Source organism: Cucurbita moschata, unplaced genomic scaffold (genome assembly GCF_002738365.1).
Source record: "Cucurbita moschata cultivar Rifu unplaced genomic scaffold, Cmos_1.0 Cmo_Scf00003, whole genome shotgun sequence".
Taxonomy (NCBI): Eukaryota; Viridiplantae; Streptophyta; class Magnoliopsida; order Cucurbitales; family Cucurbitaceae; genus Cucurbita; species Cucurbita moschata.
Genome location: NW_019268519.1, coordinates 3,668,944 through 3,690,243, shown reverse-complemented (window position 1 = coordinate 3,690,243; position 21,300 = coordinate 3,668,944). Strand labels below are relative to the sequence as shown.

Below are 21,300 nucleotides of genomic sequence, written 5' to 3'. Positions count from 1 at the left end.
CCAAAAAAAAAAAAAAAAAAAAGGAATAAAGCGTTTGATGCAGCATTTCCAACACGTGTTATTTGTGTTCTATTTGAACTACTTTGACCTTCAAAGAACATTTATTTACGAGTTTGCCATTCCTTGGTGGGCCCGGTAGAAGGTTAAATTGGTCATTTCAGTTTGATGAAGATGCTTCTGGATTGAAATTCCCCGTGGTTTAAATTTAAATTTAAAATTCATTTCCATCCTTTTTATTTTATTTTTGTCTTATTAAGCTTTTAAAAATATATTTATTATTATTATTATTTGGCCATTATCCATTAGGAATAGTATAAAACACAGTAATAAATAATAATAATAATAATAAATAAATAAAAGTATGCTTTATTAATAGACTAAGATTTTATGGCCATTATTAACTCAATAGTTTGCACACTCGTCCCTATAAATTAATGGTGAGGACTAAAGTTTGATATTTTTAAATAATTGAAGGACTAAATAGAAATATTGAAAACTATTTAGGATATTTACGTAAATAACTTTTTTATTCAAATCCTTCTTACTATATCGGGCTTAACGGTACATCTATTGGGTTAATGAAAGCAATAATAACTTTTCCATAGAAAAATCACGAGGATTTAAAGCAACTACATTTAATGTTTATCTAAAAACTCGTATGTGATCTCTTTTTCAAACAGGTGTAGAGGTGATGTTCGAGTGTTCAAAGAATGGATAATTCTTTTAGAATAACTGGATGATAAAAAGTCCGAGATATTCCACCTTTCCTTCCTTGTTTGCCTAAAAATATTCGTTTATTTGAATTGGTACTAGTCTTTGATGATGCGCATAGAAATAACTTTTAACGTACAAAATTTAAAATAAAATGCAACATTAATAAAGAAATACTTTATTACGTTGGAGAAGAGAATAGAGTGTGATCCCACAACGGTTGGATAGAGTAACACGAAGCATTTCTTATAAGGGTGTGGTATTTTCTGTCTAACAAACGCATTTTAAAACCTTAAAGGGGAAGCTCACAAAAAAAAAAAATTCAAAGAAAATAATATTTACTGGCGGTGGACTTGGAGTGTTATAAATGGTATCAGAGCCAAACACCGGGCAGTATGCCAGCAAGGACGCTAGACCTTTAAGATGAGTGGATTATGAGATCTTACGTCGGTTGTTGAAAGGAACAAAGCATATCTGGTAAGAGTGTGAAAAATCTCTCTCCCTGGTGGTCACAGTTTTAAAACTTTGAGAGGAAGCTAAGAATAGAAAGGCTCAAGAGGACAATATTTACTAGGACAATATTTACTAACAATGAGCTTGAACGGTTACAAATGGTATTAGAGCCAGAGACTTTGGGGGTTGTGCCAGTGAGGACGTTGGACCCCAAAGAGATTGGAGTGTAACGATCCCATGTCGGTTAGAGAGGGGAATGAAGCATTCCTTATAAGCATATGGAAATCTCTCCTTAGTGGATGCGTTTAAACCTCGAGGGGAAAGCTAAGAGAAAGTCCAAAAAAGACAATATCTACTAGCGATGAACTCAAGCTTTTATCGTTATAATCTCAAATATTTAAACGGGCACATCCATTTAATCAATTTCCACGTGTTCCATATGCCACTTTGTATAATCATTAATATTTTCTTATATAAGTAATGATCTGAATCAAGAAAGCCTATGATTTGAGCTCACTTTCAGTACAGATTGCCAATCAATCCATCCCACTTTGCCAACATCCATCTTTTTCACAGCCCCACCACCACCAAACTCTGCTACCTGCAAGTTGAATGAAGAACAGCCATGGCCATTCAAATGAACTGGAACCTACACATTAGAGAGAGAACTCAGAAATCAAAGCTATCTATTCTAATAAAAAAAGGGTTCCTCTGTACATCTCTACCAGACAAAAAAATGCAAATTTCAGACATAAAATAGACATATGAGAGTCTTTAACTGGTGTTAAAAGAAGAACAAGAAGAAAAAAAAAAGACAGTTTTTAGTGGTTTGATCAAATCAGCTAGCTGCTACTCAAAAGTCGTAGTCGATATCTGTTGCATTTTGAGAAGCCGAGCGTTTAATTAGTCGTTCATGCTCGTCGTAACGGTCGAGGTTGACACAAGGAGCAGGGAAGATGGTTCCTATAACTTGTCCTTGAACAAATGCACATTGGAATATTTGTTTCTTTTTGTATGTTATTCCCACTGACATATCCCTGAATGTCACATTTCTTACTGGAATGTCTTCGCTACCGTGCATTCGAACGGGCACTCGAACTCCCTGCCCATGGATGCTCGTGAAGCTTATGTCCTTCAGCTGTGGAACTGCCTTTGGGTCATATCCTTCGTCAGGGTGTTCGTTGTAGTCTGTCTTTACGACAATCCCAACACGTACAACTTCGAGGGTCAGATTTCGATAAGTAATGTCTTTCACATATCCTCCTCTCCCTGGAGCAGTCTTGATCCGAACACCTCGCCTGGAGTTCCACACCACGACATTCTCTATGGTGATGCCTGATACGCCACCCGACATCTCGCTACCGATCGATATCCCAGCACTGAAGAATTTCAACCAAAATGATGAGTTAGCTATCTTTTCATACGACGTGAATCTAGTTGATATGTGTTTTGATCACGAATGGATGCGAAATATTTACCTAACCATAGATTGAACAACGATGTTTCGGATTCGTATGTTTCTCGAGGGTTGCCCATAAGCAATGCCATACTGATCCCAACCACTCTTGATTGCAATGCCATCGTCTCCAACACTTATGTAACAATCCTCAATCACCATATCTTCACATGAATCTGTTTATGAAAATATACAGAATGGAGCAAGCCCTTATCAAATGACCATTTATAAAGTTCAAGCATGTAAAAATTTAATGTCCGATTTAGAATGACTTTTTAAGTGCTTAAAAAAATGTTTTTAAATGCTTCAAAAGTCATTCCAAACCCGTTCGTAGTTTAACAAGGACATAGAACGATTTTCCTTTGCTTCCAACTAACTTAGGTTAAGCTCCAAATCAAATCGAATTAAACTCGACCCGAACGCATCAATATCCTAGCCCTTAAACTCAATCATAATGCACGTCATTAGGCCGGTGCCACCTAGTCTAGAAAACTGAGTTACAGGCCCATCTTCTGCATACAAAGTTATACTGTAACAGCCTAAACCTACGGCTAGCAGATATTGTCCGCTTTGGCCCATTACATATCGTTGTCAGTCTCACCCTTATATAAAAAATGTTTCGTTCCCCTCTCTAACTGATGTGGGATCTCACAATCTACCCCCCTCCGATGCCCAACGTCATCACTAGCACTCGTTCCCCTCTCCAACCGACGTGGGATCTCACATATACTATGGGAAAAACTAAAATGGTCTTTGGTTCTTAGTTCGAGGTATCCAACATTCATCTAATACACAAACTAATGCAATTTATCGACATCAGCACAAGGAACGACTTAACCTACTCTACGTTCACTATACAGCAGTCGCATCATTACATTAAACCAAGCATCCGATTGGGAAACGATATAAACAAAGCACTAAAGCTTACCAGGATCTATTCCATCTGTATTTGGTGCATCATGTATCGGAGCCAAGATCGTAACACTCTGGATAGTAACGTTCTTACAGTCGTATGGATGAAGAGTCCAAAATGGAGAGTCGCGCAAAGTTATATTGCTGATCAAAATATCCCTTGACCACATGATCTGAACAAGGGGACCCCTTGTGTGGTTCAGAAGCTTTTGGCGAAATTTCTTCCACCATGTTTGACCCTGTCCATTTATGGTACCATTATTCCCTGTAAGTCATGACATATACACAATCAGAAGTCACAAATGGTTGAAGCTTCAACAAGTTTATGCTGAGATTCCCAAGCAAGGATTAACAAAAAAGTACCTAAACAAAGAAATCTCGATCAACCTGACCTGTTATCACGACATCTATCAGATTTTGACCATGGATCAAACTCCCGTAACGAGGTCCAGCGTGCTCCCTTCCATACCCATAGGAAGGCAAAGGAGGCATCAGTGGCCAATATTTTTCATCCTGTGACATGAATAAGATTAGCCAACATTCATCCCGTTTCTAGAAGTTCGTTGTAGAAACTAACGAAGAAATAATAAACACTATAATGGTTAAACGAGATGACCGAAACAATCCATTAGTTTAACTAGAAACTACTGGATGATGGGTACTATGAGATCACGTCGGTTGGAAATGGGAACAAAACATTCCTTATAAGGGTACTGGAACCTCTCCCTAGTAGACCCATATTAAAACCATGAGGATGACAACGATACATAACGAGTCAAAGCAGACAATATCTGCTAATGGTGGGCTTGAACTATTATAGGTAGCATACTAGACAAAATGTTGAAATACAAACACGACCATATAAGATTACATATTCAAAACAACATGCGAAAACCTTTACAATACTCGAGCAGGGCGGTCTTGTTGAAGAACAATTTAACGTTACTACTACCATCTTTCCATGGATAAATAGGTGAAGATGGGGATGGAAGTGCACAAGTAGTTACGTTCTCGTGGGCAGCAGATAATCGAACAAGTAACTGCACAAATAATCAAACAATCGCCTATAGCTCTCGTAACATGATAAAACTTTCATCATTCATAATTGTGGAATGTCCAAGGGTCTAGCTCTTGATAGCTGCTTCTAGGTTCTTGATTTTAAGAACACTCAAGATCTTACAACCAATCTAGTACGAATTCATAGCCTAAACTATGCATATCTACTGATAATTTTCACTACTCAGCTTCATTCAAAATGAATATCAATAACAACAGTAATTGCTAATACATTACGGCGATCCTAACAAGTTTAAACAGAAGAAGCCAACAATTCCATCAAGTTATTCCCAGCAGCACAGTTCTAACCAAATTCAAACAATAAATTTAACGAAATTCAAGTTGAAACAGACCTGAATCCCCAATATAACAGCATCTTGATCAAGAAACAAAGTCATATGACTAGTGAGATTAAAGGGAGCCGTAAGCCAACGGCCAGGAGGAACATTAAGCTGTCCGCCGCCTCTGGCCCGCCACTTCGAAATGGCATAAATGGCGTTCGCGAAGGCCACGGTATTCAAAGTGACTCCATCGCCCACTCCTCCAAAATCCGTCAAATTAAACGCAACAGGCCGCGTCCTCGGCAACGGCCTGAACGGGACACTCCGGTGGAAAAGGAACTCATCATCAATAGTGCACTGCCAGAGCAACATCGAAGCCACCGCCATGATCCAGAACACTGTAAACATCGTCCAGTACGTGGAGATGAAGCCCGGATTGCATCGCTTGAACTCAATCCTCTTGTTGTTGAACCGCCCGCCGTGAATTGAGGTCTCAAACCTCATCAACACGATGCCAAATTGATTATGCACCGAAATTAGTGACTAATGAGCATAATTAATCAACTGGGTCGGTTTGAGTTGCAGAATCACGAACACGAGTGATCTTGCAACGGAATTTGGAATTCAGAAGCTGGAAACAGTAATTAAGGAATAGGAGAAGTTGTTAGTGATCAAAATATGTGAAATATTTTGAAGATCAGTAAAGCTCAACTGCAAGATTGAGTGTAGTTGAAGATTTTCGAGTTTAATCCAGAAGTTGGGATTTCTTATAAATTATAATCTTCAAATTAAAAAAATAAGATTTCAAAAAAAATACAATATATTATTTATTGAAATTAAATTTTTACAGATATTATGGTTTTTTTTTTATAATTAAATTGTTATTAAAAATACAATATATTTATTGACAAAATCAGATTTCCAAAATTAATTTAAAATTAAAATCTAATTTTATTCTCTTTTGAATTTATTTAAATCAAATGTTTTTGAGTTTTATAAAAAAAAAATGTTAAAGATATATTTTCAATATTGAAAAAATTAATACAACATAATATACTTTTAAAATAACATAAATATGCTAATATTTAATTATTTAATATTCATATATTTACAATATTAATTATTTTATATTAGAAAAAATCAAATAAAAATTTAAAATATTAATTGACACGTTTATGATTTTTGTTCAATCACTCATTTATTATTTTTTAAATTAAATTTTTAATAATTTAACCATTTAAATTATAATTAATTTTGATTTTAAGCCAACTAATTTATATAAAGGTGTTCCTTTTCATTCAAAACTTGTAATAAATCATTTTTTATAATTAATGGTGTAATATATTATCCGTGATATCTTTGTTATTATTTGACTGAAAATAATTATTGAAAAATTGTATATACTCTTATAAAAAAGATTTTTTAATCTAAATCGAATTTTCGTCTAGTCTAAAGGTATAGACGAACTCTCTAAAGTTCCACTCTCTAACGTCAAACCTCGAACGTTTATCCAAAGCTGTAGTTGAAAGATATTATTGAAAATTTGTATGAATTTCAGGTTTGACAAATTTTGTAAAGTTTTTGGAAAGTTCACTCTCAGGTTAAAGCTCGAACGTTGATAAATACAAATAGATATTTTAACGTGTTTTTATTATAAATGGAAACTAAACCACACAATCCTAATAGATGTTGTTTGTTTAACGGTTACAAAGTTTTCCACATTGTGTTTCATTTCTTTTTCCAACAAAATCTCACAGTCAACTCGACGTTCTCGCTCTCCTCTGAATGAATGTGAGACCTCACAATTCACTCTCTTGTAGCTAGTGTCATAGTTGTCACAACACCGTGTGTCTCTGATACCATGTAACAGCCTAATTGTTACAACAATAAATGTCTGACTTCCATACCATTTGTACTGGAGTTAATGGCTTAATTAATCAAAATTAGGAGTGCAATTGGTTAATTATACAAACTAAAACATTAGTTTTAACCAAATTAAATGTCGGGTTAAATTTCAATTTTATTTTAAGGTAAATTCGAAAGGAAATTGTGCAATTTTTTTAATTTTTAATTTTATATATATTATCCTAAAAGAAGGTTAAATTTTGGATATCCATACAGACTTCAATGGCCATTCATCATATACATATCAAAGCTGTTCACCAATCTTGTTTTATATCACTGAAGCTCTCCGGCCATGGCCCTCTCCATTTCTTCCACTGCGCTCTCAACTCTCCCAATCAGGTAAACCCAAAATCCCATTTATTTCACTAATTTCTCCAATTTTTCATTCTCAAATTTCTGTTTCTCAGCAGAGAATCATCCCACAGCCACCACAGAGCACTCAATTTCCCCGGAAAATTCCCAAAATACAATCTCCGGCGAGGTTCTACTCATCTGAACGCTGCAAAATCCGGCGTATCTAGCGTCTGTGAACCGCTCCCTCCAGATCGACCCCTCTGGTTCCCCGGCAGCACCCCCCCTGAGTGGCTCGACGGCAGGTTAATCCTAACTTCCCCACTCCTAATTCGTTCTATCTTGATGAATGTTTAAGCTCTTTCTCGCTTTGCAGCCTTCCCGGCGATTTCGGGTTCGACCCACTTGGATTGGGTACGCCCTTCTCTCGTTCTTTGATTCATTTTAAATTTCTTTGCTGCTGTTCGAAAATTTCATACTCTGTGATGGTCAGGATCCGACCCAGAGCTCCTAAAATGGTTCGCACAAGCGGAGCTAATGCACGCGAGATGGGCAATGCTCGCAGTGGCCGGAATTCTCCTCCCCGAATGGTTCGAGAGCTTAGGACTGATTCAAAATTTCTCCTGGTACGACGCCGGAACGCGAGAATACTTTGCAGACCCGACGACATTGCTGGTGGCTCAATTGGGTCTAATGGGGTGGGTAGAGGGGCGGCGGTGGGCGGACATGGTTAACCCAGGCAGCGTCGACGTGGACCTCAAACTACCTCACAAGAAAAAGCCAACACCGGACGTCGGCTACCCCGGCGGGTTCTGGTTCGACCCGATGATGTGGGGCAGGGGATCGCCGGAGCCGGTCATGGTGCTGCGGACTAAGGAGATCAAGAACGGGCGGCTGGCGATGCTGGCGTTTGTCGGACTGTGGTTTCAGGCTATTTATACAGGGCAGGGTCCGCTGGAGAATCTCGCCGCCCACGTTGCCGATCCCGGCCACTGCAACATCTTCTCGGTAACGACAGTACTTGCCATGAATCTTGGGTCTTAGCTATGGCTAATGTAAATTGTTGTTCTTGCAGGCATTCAGCTCCGGTGGAATTTGAGCTCAGATTCAGAGATTGGTTACATCCGACACCCGACACAAGTTTGTAATTGTCACTGTTTCAAAATATTTGGATATCTATAAAGTCTTCATTGATTATGTTACATATATTTAAGGATTTAATTTATGTCATTTCGACTATGTTATACTAACATGATTATGGAATGTGATAACGAGTAGAAGACGTCATGGTATACATTTAATTGTTGTTGTTACCGACCATTTGTGCAAGAAGACGGGAGCTACTGATCCAAAAGTTGTCGTTTGAGAAGGGTTGCCCATTAATGATAACAAAAGAGATGAAGAATGTAACATCCCAGATCCACCGTTAGCAGATATTGTCATTTGGGCTCTCCCTTTCGAGCTTTCCCTCGAGGCTTTAAAACGCGTTTGCTAGGGAAAGGTTTCCACACCCTTATAAATAGTGGTTTGTTCTCCTCCCCAACCAATGTGAGACATCGCAAAGAAGGTGAGAAAGCTCGAGTAAGGAAACGCAAAGAAAACTGCACAATAATTGTAACAGTAGAAGCCTATCGTGAGCAGATATTGTCCGCTTTGATCGGTTATTTGCTAGAGAGAGGTTTCCACACCTTTATAAGAAATGCTTCCTTCTCCTCTACACCGCCCGGTGTCTGGCTTTGACATCATCTGTAATAGCTCAGACTCATCGCTAGCCAGACGCATTATAAAATGATGAGGCTAACGGCGATACATAACGAGTCAAAGCGGAGAATGTCGGCTAGCGATAGACGTGAACTGTTACAATGATTCTCTACATTCACCACGTGAAATCATCCTGCACCTCTCTTAATCAATCGTCATCATTTTCTTGTTCAAGTTGTCGACTACAATAGTTTCGTTCTTCAGCTTTAACCGTCAAAAAAATTCTTCAACAAAAGATACTTCCTTCGAGATTGTGTGAAGGAGACCATCGCTAGTGTCACATGTTAATGATCATGTTTATATTTATGTAATGATTAGTTGAACTATGTTTAAATTGATATTGATGTATATTATAATATAATTATTATTTTAAATTTTCTTTAATTGAACGAAGGAGTGCTCAGCCGCATAACGTTGAATAAAAAACAAGGTTTCTTTTGTATAGAAAAATCGAACAAGAATCAGAGCATATATTAGTAATATATTTGATGAAATATAGGCGGTGAATCTTGTGATCTTCTGTGTTGTAATCTTCAGCTGTGTTGCTTTTGGTTGAAAGAGTTGAGAGAAGAATCAAAATGGGTACTGCATCAGAAATTGTGGCGAAATTGAATTTGAAACCTCATCCAGAAGGCGGTTTTTACTCTGAAACTTTCAGAGACAAGTCCGTTCATCTCTCCAAATCTCATCTCCCACCGGAGTGTAAGTTGTATTTCTCGATCATGCCTCCATTGATTTCTCTGTTGTATTTTCGTTTTGATCCGTTTGATTGCACGGAATCGAAGACCGAGTCCTGATTTCACAGTCTTCACTCCATTTCCCTGGATTTTTATGCATCTAGAACAGGATCGCTTGTCTTGTTTTCCTGAAATCGGATTCTGAGAATCCAGAATGATCTTGTATACTTATCACTGTTCTTCGCTGGCCAAGTTTTCGTCTATTGGATTTTTCCTTTTTAGTCGGTTTTGACTTTATTCTGATGCAGACAAGGTTGATCGAGAGGTCAGCACGTGCATATACTTTTTGGTGCCGTCTGGATGCATTTCTGCTCTTCATCGGATTCCATGTGCAGAAACTTGGCATTTTTACTCGGGAGAACCTCTTACGGTAGGTTTATGATTATGGCATATCATGAAGTACTGTTTTCTCTATGTTTCTGATTGAATATTTCGCTGTTCTACCAATAATGTTCGCTTCTCCGTTTACATAAACAGAAGATTCTATGGTTTAGATATGGCTTTCTTTCTTCTTCTCCGCATTTCTTGAGAAATTAAGATACTCGACTGCGATGAATTTGACATGCTTTCTTTTGTGTTCGATCACATTTTAGAAGTATATTTAGGGTTTGTGAAGCTCTGTAATGGCAAATGATATAAGTGATTCGAAAATGATTTCGGTCAAGCATTATATTGAGAATCAACGTCAATGTGAGTCTTCAAAATTGATTTTCAATCAATCTAGTTTTCTCAATAGTGATTTGTTTTTGTTGCCAAACACTCAAGCAAGTGATGCTGCATATATAAACATATCTTGCTTCTTCCTCCACATCCGTGATAATTAAGAGACGGTCATGGTTCTAGGACAGTTGCTCTAATTCGTATGCTTAATGGAAAGCGAATTGTGGTTGGAATGCTGATTTTCTGCTATCCATCTCATTTATTGTTCTACTCATTCAATGCTATCAATCTTTGCTTAATCCCCGTATAGGTAGCCTTCTCTGTTCTTACCTCACCTCTATGATGATACTGTCCTTATTATTGTAATTATTACGTTGAATTCAGATACTGGAGTTGAATGAAGAGGACGGTCGAGTCAAATTTACTTGTCTTGGGTCTGATTTCATTGGAAGCAATCATTTACTTCAGTATACAGTGCCTCCTAATGTCTGGTTTGGTTCTTTTCCAACCAAGGACTTCAATATTTCTGCAGATGGGACTGTGACTAAAGCTGCTCCAAGGGACTCTGAGAATCACTACTCACTTGTGGGCTGCAGCTGTGCACCTGCTTTCCAGTTTGAGGACTTCGAATTGGCTAAACGTTCTGACCTTGTTTCTCGTTTTCCCGATAGTGCGCCTTTCGTCTCTTTGCTCACGCTAGATGCCTGATTCGACTGAGGAATATAGAGCCTTTTTCTGGAAACTATTGCTTAGATTCTAATGATGAGGATATCTGGATTGTATGCTGTGATTTTGAACTTTTTCTATTTTTAATATTGTGCTGTAGTTTGAGGATTTAATGCAGTAGATTGTGTTCTAGTGGATCTCTTTTTTGGCTAACTTAAGCTAATGAAAACAAAAAAAAGGCTCTTTTTTGGGACGAATCTTGTCATCCCAATGTATTTCAGGTTCTGTAGATGGTCCCCGCTGTACAGAAACAGAAACGAACCCATTGCAAAAGGAAAAACTTAGAAAAAGACCTGACCTTTCTCTTTTTGTGGGTTCAAGAGTAAAGAATATTGGTAACTGCAAAAACATAGAGAGAGAGATCTTACCTCTCTTTTTGTGGGTTCAGGTGTGAAGAATGTTGGCCATTGCAAAAAGATAAGAGATAGAGAGAGAGAGAGAGACCTTACCTCTCTTTTTTTTGTGAGTTAAAAAGTAAAGAACATTAGTCATTTCTTAAGTTCTTGCAGGCTTCTCTTGTCACGATTCGATGTTTCAACTTATACATGCTCCTAATTTAGTTTCTGCCATTTAGAATATTCTCGAATGACAGTGCCAAGATGTGAGATCCCGGTGTTAAAAACCTTGAGGGGAAGCCCGGAAGGGAAAACCCAAAGAGGACAATATCTGCTAGTGATGGCTTGGGTTTGTTACAAATGGTATCTGAGCCAGGACTCGATAGTGTGCCAGTGAGGACGCTAGGCTCTCAAGGGAGGTGGATTGTGAGATCCTACATTGGTTGGAGAGGGGAACGAAACATTGCCTATAAGGGTGTGGAAACCTCTCCCCAGTAGACGCGTTTTAAAATCGTGAGGTTGACAGCGATACGTAACGGGCCAAAGCGGACAATATTTACTAGCAGTAGGCTTAGGCTGTTAATCTTGGGGAAAGCAGAGGCTATCTTACATATGACTAAGTTTAGTAGTAAGAAAATTGGGATTTCAACATTTTTTACTTTTAGGAACAATTTTTACTTTTAGGAACAAATTCTGATCCTTTTCGAAAGGAAGGTTAGAAAAGAATTATTCATCTGGGTGGAGTCCTTTTGGTTTACTGTGTGATTTTATACAACAGACACTGCAACTGTCATGAACATCTTCAGGTATTCAATTGCATTTCCAAAGGATATTACTGTAGTAGTTTCCAAAAAGATAAATTCAAGCTCAGTTTCAATTCTTCCAAACTGTTAGGTAAATACAACAGGTAAATGTTCAAACAAGCAATCAAGCAAGCAAGAAAATGATGTCTTGTGATCTTTTCTTCACATGGCAGGTAGCTTCTCAGATTTCTAAAACGATATCTGCACACGAAAATGGAAACACACAATCAGGTTAGCCTCTCAAATACAGTTATAGAATTCTGTGTGTATTAGTATTATGGCAAAAGCATATTAGCATATTGTGTTTATGATGGAAAAAACATGCATGGTTGATGGAACTAGAAAGTTGATCCATAGGATACTGATTATACTGTTAATACCGACATTCGGAATCAGTCTGGACCCATTTAATTCCATCGCCAGTCTTGTCATCTTTTTCGTCTTCACTTTTATCTTTTCGCTTGTTTTTCTTCCTCAGGTACTTCTTCATGGATGATGTTTGGACATTGGAGCTTTGGGGGTATATCTTCTTATGGAGTATTGTCCTCAACATCTGTTACTTGCAGAAACAGTTATCAATATTCGAATACAAAAAGTTATCAACGCTGATCCAACCAGAACAGCTATCAGAGAATTTGAGCATTGATTGATCTATGTTCTTGATTTACCTTCTCTATTTTCAACTCCAAAGTTCGGGTTCTCAGAGGAGGAGCAACTGCAGCTGGTGCAATACCGCCTCCACAGACGAAAATTTTCTTGAGAAGGAGAGATAAAGTTCTTTTGCCAATAAGTGTAGTCTCATTAGCTTCCATACCCATATTTTTGCCTCTACTGAGTATGACATGCTTGAAACTCTCGCTCTCGTCAATTAACTCGTCCGAATATGGTTCATTTTTTGTTATGTCTGATTCGAAGCTTAATTGTCTGGTAGGAAATATGTTTGATGAACAATGCGTGCTGACTTCAAATGCCAAGGATGGGTCCATTTGCTTAAGGTGTTCATCCAATAACAGATTGAACTCTTTGTGAAGTTTTCTTAATTCTTCTGGTGTAAGATCTTGAAGATGTTGTTGCAGGGGAGATGATGGATTCTCTTGAAACCTTTTTGTGTGTGCTTGGTTCAGATTATCATCTCCAAAGGTTCCGATCGCCAGCAACACACGAGGCCAGCTGGTGAATTCTTCTGAGTGAGTTTTATGAACCGTTTCATCTGTTTGAGATAGAATTTTAAGTTATTGCACCCTAGATTGAAAGGAAAACTAAAGGAGAAGATGACAGTTCTTGCTCACCTTTGATTGAATTTGAAGTTGTTATTTTGCCCTTTTTGCCATTAGGCTTCTTCCCTTTCATCCAATTCAATATCTGTGCAAAAACAAGTCATAGTTAATCAGGAAGAGTAGAGCACCAAGCTTGTAGGACAAAAACTAGACAATACTTTCTTGCATTAACTTACCCCCATCTGTCGAAACTCAAGTTCGCTATCCGATGCACCCTCTTCTTCTTCCTCTTTGTGAGCTCTAGTTCGAGTTTGAGTTCAAATTCTTGTTAATAAGGCTACATAGAGCCAAGTCGATGGAGATATACACACGAGAGAAAACAATCCCTTTAAGTTTGGGCTATGGATCCCACAACAGGCACAAGGATTGCATACACCAAGGCAATATGAGTGCAAAACACTTTATATAGTGAAGAGAAATGTGAGAAATTCCGCAACCAAACTACTAGCTGCCACTGTTTCAAGTTCCAAAACGCTGACTCTCTTTCTCTCTCTCTTGGGTTTGTCACATATTGGCCTCCTTATTACAATGTCTTTTTCCCTCGTATAAGTATTCAATCTCTCGTCTTTTCCATCAAATTTGTATCCATTATTACTCGATGTGTATCTTATGATTATCAAATTGATGCAGAAAATCCGGGAGGCTGCTGCTGATGCGAGTGCATGAGGAAGATGGACAATGAAGAAAAGGACATGAGAGACTGAGCTATCATGCACGAGGAAGATATGAGGAAAGAACATCTCTTCTACCGAAAATATAAAATAACATATCCAGTGGCCAATGGAAAGAGGTAGCTTTGAGGGCATTTCAATTACGTTATATATATTATATTATATAGCCCACATTCTCGTGGGAATGTCTCTTACTCACCCAACCAATAGTGGCGCCTTCTAAATCTCACTAGCATCGATTCTAACACCAAATATATTGTTTTTTAAGACACTCCAGCTTGAACCATCCCCTTCTATTTCCTTCCCTGTTGCGCAATTTTATCAGAATCTTCCAAAATCAGCAGCCTTTTTTTCTCTTTATCTCTCTAATAAATTGTTTCTCTCCATTTCTCTGATATATTGATTAGTCACCATGCAAAGAAGTGTGCAGGACACCATTTGGGCACGTGAAGCTGTCCATGGCATGCATCATATGGACGGTGGCCCTTTAAGCAAGCTCATATGGGACCATCGAATAAGGCTTTACAGAAGGAGCAGGTGAGAGTTGTACAAAAATAATGCTTGTTGAATGAGGACCCTACACTTTGATGTTACTCCTCCTTTCAAAGAGGAATGTTTTTAAAAGAGATTTCAAGACTATTCATGTCCATTTACGATTACATTTCGTTTGGTTTTTTATTATACGTAAATCTTGAAGAAGTATTGTGAGATCTCACGTCGGTTGGGGAAGAGAACGAAACATTCTTTATAAGGGTGAGGAGATGACTATTCATGTCCATTTACGTTTACATTTCGTTTGATTTTTTATTATACGTAAATCTTGAAGAAGTATTGTGACATCCCACGTCGATTGGGGAAGAGAACGAAACATTCTTTATAAGGGTGGGGAAACCTCTCCTTGGCAGATGCGAGGGGAAGCCCGAGAGAGAAAGTCTAAAGATGATAATATCTGCTAGTAGGTTAGGCCGTTACAAATGGTATCAAAGCCAAACACCGCCCAAAGGGAGGTCGACACGAGGCAGTATGTCAACAAGGACGCTGGACCTCGAAAGGGGTGGATTGGGGGGTCCCACATCAATTGGAGGAGGGAACAAGTGCCAACGAGGACACTGGGTCCCAAAAGGGGTGGATTGTGAAATCCCTCAGTTGGAAAGAGGAACGAAACATTCTTTATAAGAGTGTGGAAGTCTCTTCTTATTCGATGCATTTTAAAAATTTTGACGATGACAATATCTGCTAGCGGTGGGCTTGAACTATTACAAATATATACAACGCATAAACGGTAACATATTTGAATGTCTCGTTCTTTTGGCTATTTATGAATAATTTGGCAATACCATCATAGATACGAAACTATAAACGGATACTTATTAAATAAAAAACCGACTCTTGTATGTATAGAATTCTAGAATGCTTGTGTACCTTACTCAGCTTGTGCCATTTGCAGGCAGCAATAACTTCAACATGGGGCCATAACGTCGTCATGGGCATTATTAGCTAATCAGAAATGAAAAGAGCTTAAACCTCAGAAGCGACAATATCACACAATTATGAGTACTTCTGATCAGATTGTATAATGACTGTTCTAATCCTATTCTTGAACTTTGGGTTCTTAATACACAATACACAACACACAACACATAATTCGTTGAAACGTTGTTTATGCAGCTATACTTTGTATATATTTTGTATCAGGTGTACCTATGAGACACTCCGATTGTCACAGCACATCTCTAAACAACAGTCGAAACATCCGAAGCAGGCGAGAGCAGTGCAGAGTTGTGTCAACACGATCGCGCATTGATTGTTAATTTTGAGGCAGACTTGGATGCAGCAGGGGCAACAGCAGAAACTACACAAATTGCCACAACAATTAGAAGCTGCTTTGACAATTATTTCCGCAGCCTCAGGCTTTCGTTCTCCAACTCCATGAGGAGTGTTTTCAGAAGTTGCTTCCAAGTTTCCAAAGCCAACCCCACCAAATGGTAACAGCATCATTTTGTCACTTCTGGGTGCTTCCATTTTCTCATAAGCATTCTTCTTCATCTGTGCAAGTAAGTTATTATAATAGGTAACTGAGTAACTAACAACCAAGTACCTGCAGCCAGCTTAAATTTGAGGTCATGGAGGTGGAAAGCTACACTCACCTGTTGCACTTTGATTGTTTCACCGACTTTGTTTGTACTCTGAAATATGAACATTTGAGTATATTCGCTCATTACACCCGATTTTGTGCTCATCTTTTTTACCTATAGAAGGTACGAATGAAGGAACGGATATCATCATTTCTATCATTTCGAATTTCTAACTCAAAATCACTTGCAGGGCTAAGAAAATGGAAACAAGCAGAAGTCGGTCGATACGGGAACAAGGTAAAAATCACAAACCATTTCCACCAGTTGTTTATTTTCTGAAAGCCAGGCTTCAGCTGTGAGTAGTTCAATCTGATCCTTGATAAATAGCTGAAAAAGAAGAAATTGTAAGAATGAGTTATTTAGTTTTTAAAAATTAATACAATTTTTTCTGTTACATTTAGTATCCAAATCTTACGTTTCTAGAAATACGAACATCAAGAATGTAACATAACGACCCGACAATTTCTACAACCCAAGATAATGAGAAATCCAGATAGGTTTGACCATATATGAAGATCACTACCTTGTCAAGAGGTATATCCTTTGCCTGATGTACCTTCAAGTCTAAGACAATATTATCCAAATTGGCTAATAGGCCTTTTGCCTTAACAGTCTCAGGAAAATTTCCACAGTATCTGCCAGATACAGTCAGTAGACTTTCCGAAGAAAGGTCTGGAATAAAGGAAGGATAAACCTAAAACAAAAGCTTCGAATTAGAAAACGAACAAGTGTTGACTTCCTGCTGCAGGAAAATTCATGGCCTAATGTATGAGACGATGAACGTGAATACCTTGACTTCGTCTAGATCGTCGAATGCGTCAACAGCTATATTTACAAAAATGGTAGAAATAGCTCTTTTGTACAACCTGCGCATTCGGGGTTCAACCGAATCTGAAAAACAAAATAGTTATAGAAGTATCGAGTCTGAGTTGAACAAAGTGGGAAAGCAAACTGAGATTAGAGGTCGGAACAATGCGAGCAACGATTCTACACGGTCAATATAAGAGATAATTCAAAACCGTGTTTTGAATTTGTATCAAACAGTTATTAGAACGCATATAGATTTCGAACATAGATCGAACATTTATTAGAAGGTACCCACATAAAGGAAAGAAGAAATACATTGAAGCATAGAACTCACCTAAATCATAGGCAGCATCACAATGTCCCCTACCAATCATTGCAAGCATCCTTAGAAAATAGTAGTTGCAGAATATACCTGGTAGATAGATACACAAACATGTTTGAAATATTCGGAAAAAACGTAGATACCCACGAGTTCTAGAAACACATTGAAGCTCGAAGGAAAGAAGAAATACATTGAAGCATAGAACGTTCAAAGCTCGAAGAAATTTTCGGGCACCTAGCCAATCCTTCCAGTTCTAGAAACATACCTATACCGAAAGTATATATACGTGGATAAACGGATTGCTTTCCAGTTAGATTTTTTCTCATCACATCACAAATATGTCTCTCATTTTCAACAGCCCCATCAGTGACAAGAAAGATGATAGGAACTGAACCATCACTACCCCCATCATTAAGCATCTCGGTGGCCTGGATCATAAGAAAACGAGCGTCATGTTAATTAAGAAGAATATCGAGATGAAAAAGAAGTAAGATTGGAGACCATTGTCAATGGAAGTAGGATATCAGTGCCGCCCCCTGCTATAAAGTTCATATTTATCCACTGAGACGCCCTTTCCACAGCATCCTCGGTGGCCATCTCCATCGACGCTGAGTATCGACGAACTTCGTCATTGAAAGCAATAATGTTAAACATATCTTCTGGATGAAGCTTACTTAAGGCTGTGGATAGCACATTTTTCACATCATTAAGTGCCTTGCCTTGCATACTCCCACTTATATCAACAACAAATACTATCTTCTTCTTGAACACCTGTTGAACTCGTTAAGATGAGAAGCTATTCGATACGTTCTCGGGAATGATAATAGACTAAGAAGAAACCCATTGTACCTTCCCATGTTCCTTTCCTGGATATAAGTACATACAGAACATATCTCTTTGATCAACATCATCCATCGGAGGAGATTGTAGGAGAATCCCACCAGATATCTCACTCGAACAAACCTAAAACACAAAAGACGAACAAGTTTCAAAACATTTGAATGCAGATTCTTCTCAAGTATGATCAAATCTCTCTGAAACATACACTATACATGAAGCTAAAATCTTCTTTCGACCATGCAAGAACCTCCGATTCGTATATAAAGCTCAGTTTCCCGGGTTTTCTCATCGATTCCTGATTCCACCCATTATCAAAACAACATCACAAACTAGAACAACAACCAAAAACATCAAATACTCAACATGAAAACACAGACCTTTAAAGGATGACTCGTCGTCCTACACAAAACCTCAGCTGCCGAACGGACATTCACATTTAACGCTATCTTCTCCTTCTTCGACATCTTCTTTCCCGCAGGGATGACATACTCAGGAAAAGTAAATGGAACATCCAATGTGAGATTACCTTCTCTGTATGATAGTTTCTGAGACCACCTCATGGTAATAGACAAAGTGGTGCCCCCATCAATCTTGAAAAAGAACAAGAAAACAGACCTCCATGTGTTCAAACAATAAGAATCAGAAGAACTTACAGACAAGATGAGTACTCAGAGGCTCCATTAATCACCTGTGGTATTGTAAGGGTATAGATATTAGAAATCAAGATACCTCCCTCTACTCGTTCTGGCTTTTCTGCGACATTTTTAGGTATGTCTTCAAGTGTAATAAGTGAAGTGCGATATGATTTTCTAGGAGCATCCACCTCACAACCTAGAACTGAACCCTGTTAGCCAAATGATATAATTCCCTGAGAATTCAGTACCAGACAAGCTATGAAACAACCTTATCTTCTACGAAAAAACAAGAACAATCGAACCAATCGAGCAAGCCCCTCTTAGGAATCACAACTCTCCACAATGGTATGATATTGTCCACTTTGAGCATAAGCTCTCGTGGCTTTACTTTGGGCTTCCTCCTCTCGAACAAAGTACAACATAGAGCCTCCCTTGAGGTCTATAGAGACCTCGAACAGCCTCCCCTTAATCGAGGCTTGACTCCTTCTCTGGACCCCTCGAACAAAGTACACCATTTGTTCGACACTTTAGGCACTTTTGACTACACATCGAGGCTCACAATTCTTTTGTTCGACATTTGAGGATTCTATTGACATGGCTACGTTTAGGGCATGGCTCTGATAGCATATTAGGAATCAAAACTCTCCGTAATGGTATGATATTGTCCACTTTGAGCATAAGCTCTCACGGCTTTGCTATGGGTTTCCCCAAAAGGCCTCGTACCAACATAAATGTATTCCTTATATATAAACCCATGATTATTCCCTAAATTAGTCAAGTGGGACTCCCTCCCAACAATCCTCAACAAATTCATAATCAATTCCAGAGACAAAAACCCAGAGAAATACCTGTTCCCCCATCGGAATCGCAATCCGGCAATCACAGCTCCGACTACCCATAACGCAGTGAACCCTCCAAGATCCAGTGATCCGAATAATCGCTGTATCCAAATAGCAATCAACCTCGAGCTCAATCCCGTTCATCTGAAGCGGAATCAGCGCCGGTGGGTCGCAGCGGCCATGGACGTGGGGCTGATAACTCGGAACATCGGGATTATCGACGATGGCAGGATTATCAATTACAGCATAAACCATGGGAGCCGTAGGAAGCAATGAATGGCCCATCCTATCCATCGTGGGGAGCGACCGCGGAGGCGCAACGGCACGGTCTTTACCGAAGTACAGTCTTTTGGATAGACGGAGGCCATCGTCGACAGCTTTGGCGAAATCTTCCGCCATTACAAGACAGAAACAAGAAGGAATTGAAAAAGGGAATCGATTCGACTCGTTTTCCTCTGTGGTTGATTGAAATTTCTAGCTCTGTGAATTGGGATTAACGGTGAAGGAATCGAGTTTTTCCATCTCACGAAGATTTCATGACAGTAACACAAAATTGTATCACTGTCATGAGGTGGAGGCAACGCTGGAAACTTCTCTCTTTCTTTATCAAACTTGTATTTATACTCGACGATCGACTCAATGTGGCCTTTTGTTCTGTCCTCATAATAAATATTAAAGATAGCATACCATATTAATTTATATCATCTCTTAGATTCTATTAAAAAAAAAAAAAAATTATTTTACGCGTATTCAAATTTATAATTATACTAATTAAATTTGTGAAGTTTCTTAGGTTGATCTATTTATACCATTTACAATCCTCCAACTCATTCATAGACGCTAATCACCTAATGTCGAGCTTTAGCCGAAGCACATCTATGGGCGGTCCAAACGTCAATGCTCTAACCTCACGTGTTATTAGCTCATCCAAGCAAACGACTCAATGCCCCACTCGCCCATGAACTCTATGCCTATTCAACCCTTTAAACGTGCGACCCATGCTCAACATGGAGTCTACCAGCCATGTGGCTCGCCATAGTGTCAATCCAAGTCTCTCCTAACATAAGCTCGTGATTTATCTCACCCCATATCAGCACGTGTGAAGCTTGTTCCTAAAAAAGTCAACTAACCTTAGCTTGTTGACTTTTCTTTAGCTACCGACGGTTTAAAGGGCTCAAATTGCATAAAAAAATCTTTCAACTTTAATGTTTAAATTCCTACAACTTTTTATTAATTTCATTGTAAGTTGATTGATATGGATTTTAAGAGAATAATTGGTTTTCATCTTGAAAAGAAAAAACACATAAAGAGGATGTGAGAGAATAATTATTTGTTGCCTTTTTTTTGTGGGACACAATAAATAAATAAATATATATATATATATTATAACCTTAAATTATTCGAAGACATATTGTAATAAAATTAAAAGTTTACACGTTTCTAAAAAAATTTAAAAATTAAATAGATATGTATTTAAGAATTAGATGATTAATTTTTTTTTAAATATAAATAGGCACAATTGGAATGTCGAAAATGTTTTTTTTTTCTGTCAAACTTATTGTTTATTTATTTATTTATTTTTTAAATACGTATGGTTAGACCTCGTGCACCGGTGCATGAAAATTGCAGCTTAATTAACGATGAAACATTTAATAACCCACCACTAGAAGATATTGTCCTTTTTAGG

General features: G+C 38.2%; 5 protein-coding genes and 1 long non-coding RNA gene across 13 annotated transcripts; 3 read left to right on the top strand and 3 right to left on the bottom strand.

Moving 5' to 3' along the window:
- Positions 1-1,574: 1,574 nt before the first annotated feature.
- On the bottom strand, positions 1,575-5,630 carry LOC111435871 (probable polygalacturonase). Of its 2 annotated transcripts, XM_023073454.1 has the most exons (6): positions 4,942-5,630; positions 3,925-4,045; positions 3,549-3,797; positions 2,643-2,796; positions 2,222-2,543; positions 1,575-1,813 (listed from the first exon to the last, which is right to left on the bottom strand). In XM_023073454.1, exons 1-6 carry the CDS (start codon positions 5,371-5,373, stop codon positions 1,655-1,657), a joined length of 1,437 nt encoding a protein of 478 aa, XP_022929222.1. In that variant the 5' UTR covers positions 5,374-5,630; the 3' UTR covers positions 1,575-1,654. The 2 variants fall into 2 exon arrangements, with proteins under 2 accessions (XP_022929222.1, XP_022929213.1); XM_023073445.1 differs by lacking the exon at positions 1,575-1,813 and having other exon boundaries at positions 1,831-2,543.
- A 1,373-nt stretch (positions 5,631-7,003) lies between these two features.
- LOC111435884 (photosystem I chlorophyll a/b-binding protein 6, chloroplastic) lies at positions 7,004-8,332 on the top strand. Of its 2 annotated transcripts, none has more exons than XM_023073467.1 (5): positions 7,004-7,113; positions 7,182-7,370; positions 7,442-7,479; positions 7,559-8,073; positions 8,141-8,332. In XM_023073467.1, exons 1-5 carry the CDS (start codon positions 7,067-7,069, stop codon positions 8,162-8,164), a joined length of 813 nt encoding a protein of 270 aa, XP_022929235.1. In that variant the 5' UTR covers positions 7,004-7,066; the 3' UTR covers positions 8,165-8,332. The 2 variants fall into 2 exon arrangements, with proteins under 2 accessions (XP_022929235.1, XP_022929243.1); XM_023073475.1 differs by having other exon boundaries at positions 7,185-7,370; positions 8,141-8,271.
- An 898-nt stretch (positions 8,333-9,230) lies between these two features.
- On the top strand, positions 9,231-11,146 carry LOC111435896. Its single transcript, XM_023073502.1, has 3 exons — positions 9,231-9,528; positions 9,812-9,933; positions 10,608-11,146. Exons 1-3 carry the CDS (start codon positions 9,405-9,407, stop codon positions 10,929-10,931), a joined length of 570 nt encoding a protein of 189 aa, XP_022929270.1. The 5' UTR covers positions 9,231-9,404; the 3' UTR covers positions 10,932-11,146.
- Positions 11,147-12,072: 926 nt separating this feature from the next.
- On the bottom strand, positions 12,073-15,530 carry LOC111435891. The gene is made up of 6 exons (XM_023073489.1): positions 15,458-15,530; positions 13,541-14,010; positions 13,377-13,449; positions 12,756-13,297; positions 12,472-12,640; positions 12,073-12,288 (listed from the first exon to the last, which is right to left on the bottom strand). The coding sequence occupies exons 2-6, from the start codon at positions 13,544-13,546 to the stop codon at positions 12,269-12,271; spliced, it is 810 nt and encodes a 269-aa protein (XP_022929257.1). The 5' UTR covers positions 13,547-14,010; positions 15,458-15,530; the 3' UTR covers positions 12,073-12,268.
- On the top strand, positions 12,814-15,573 carry LOC111435905. 4 transcript variants are annotated; one of them, XR_002709150.1, is made up of 6 exons: positions 12,814-12,922; positions 13,019-13,082; positions 13,164-13,274; positions 13,995-14,154; positions 14,459-14,572; positions 15,483-15,573. It is a non-coding gene; the product is annotated as an uncharacterized LOC111435905 (long non-coding RNA). The 4 variants fall into 4 exon arrangements; XR_002709147.1 differs by having other exon boundaries at positions 14,456-14,572; XR_002709149.1 differs by having other exon boundaries at positions 14,443-14,572.
- Positions 15,324-20,219, bottom strand: LOC111435855. 3 transcript variants are annotated; one of them, XM_023073416.1, is made up of 14 exons: positions 19,623-20,219; positions 18,828-18,983; positions 18,517-18,729; positions 18,345-18,434; positions 18,149-18,262; positions 17,801-18,070; positions 17,498-17,727; positions 17,312-17,451; positions 16,961-17,061; positions 16,694-16,864; positions 16,423-16,497; positions 16,183-16,284; positions 15,737-16,081; positions 15,324-15,532 (listed from the first exon to the last, which is right to left on the bottom strand). In XM_023073416.1, the coding sequence occupies exons 1-13, from the start codon at positions 20,010-20,012 to the stop codon at positions 15,737-15,739; spliced, it is 2,397 nt and encodes a 798-aa protein (XP_022929184.1). In that variant the 5' UTR covers positions 20,013-20,219; the 3' UTR covers positions 15,324-15,532. The 3 variants fall into 3 exon arrangements, with proteins under 3 accessions (XP_022929184.1, XP_022929192.1, XP_022929201.1); XM_023073424.1 differs by having other exon boundaries at positions 15,504-16,081; positions 17,312-17,389; positions 17,565-17,727; positions 19,623-20,217; XM_023073433.1 differs by having other exon boundaries at positions 15,504-16,081; positions 18,828-18,970; positions 19,623-19,753.
- Positions 20,220-21,300: the final 1,081 nt, after the last annotated feature.

What these genes read in the sequence shown, in the direction of transcription:
- LOC111435871 (XM_023073445.1), bottom strand. Translation starts at nt 5,373, where the DNA reads ATGAGGTTTGAGACCTCAATTCACGGCGGGCGGTTCAACAACAAGAGG. An exon ending in CTGTTATATTGGGGATTCAG is followed by an intron (nt 4,046 to 4,941) that starts GTCTGTTTCAAC and finishes TTCATGTCACAG; the next exon opens with GATGAAAAATATTGGCCACT. An exon ending in TACAGATGGAATAGATCCTG is followed by an intron (nt 2,797 to 3,548) that starts GTAAGCTTTAGT and finishes TTTCATAAACAG; the next exon opens with ATTCATGTGAAGATATGGTG.
- LOC111435884 (XM_023073467.1), top strand. Translation starts at nt 7,067, where the DNA reads ATGGCCCTCTCCATTTCTTCCACTGCGCTCTCAACTCTCCCAATCAG. An exon ending in GTTCGACCCACTTGGATTGG is followed by an intron (nt 7,480 to 7,558) that starts GTACGCCCTTCT and finishes TGTGATGGTCAG; the next exon opens with GATCCGACCCAGAGCTCCTA. An exon ending in GCCACTGCAACATCTTCTCG is followed by an intron (nt 8,074 to 8,140) that starts GTAACGACAGTA and finishes TTGTTCTTGCAG; the next exon opens with GCATTCAGCTCCGGTGGAAT.
- LOC111435896 (XM_023073502.1), top strand. Translation starts at nt 9,405, where the DNA reads ATGGGTACTGCATCAGAAATTGTGGCGAAATTGAATTTGAAACCTCAT. An exon ending in ATCTCATCTCCCACCGGAGT is followed by an intron (nt 9,529 to 9,811) that starts GTAAGTTGTATT and finishes ATTCTGATGCAG; the next exon opens with ACAAGGTTGATCGAGAGGTC. An exon ending in ACTCGGGAGAACCTCTTACG is followed by an intron (nt 9,934 to 10,607) that starts GTAGGTTTATGA and finishes CGTTGAATTCAG; the next exon opens with ATACTGGAGTTGAATGAAGA.
- LOC111435891 (XM_023073489.1), bottom strand. An exon ending in TGGAGTTGAAAATAGAGAAG is followed by an intron (nt 12,641 to 12,755) that starts GTAAATCAAGAA and finishes TGCAAGTAACAG; the next exon opens with ATGTTGAGGACAATACTCCA. An exon ending in GGTCCAGACTGATTCCGAAT is followed by an intron (nt 12,289 to 12,471) that starts GTCGGTATTAAC and finishes TTTCGTGTGCAG; the next exon opens with ATATCGTTTTAGAAATCTGA.
- LOC111435855 (XM_023073416.1), bottom strand. Translation starts at nt 20,012, where the DNA reads ATGGCGGAAGATTTCGCCAAAGCTGTCGACGATGGCCTCCGTCTATCC. An exon ending in TCCTACTTCCATTGACAATG is followed by an intron (nt 17,728 to 17,800) that starts GTCTCCAATCTT and finishes CTTATGATCCAG; the next exon opens with GCCACCGAGATGCTTAATGA. An exon ending in AAACAATCAAAGTGCAACAG is followed by an intron (nt 16,082 to 16,182) that starts GTGAGTGTAGCT and finishes TTACTTGCACAG; the next exon opens with ATGAAGAAGAATGCTTATGA.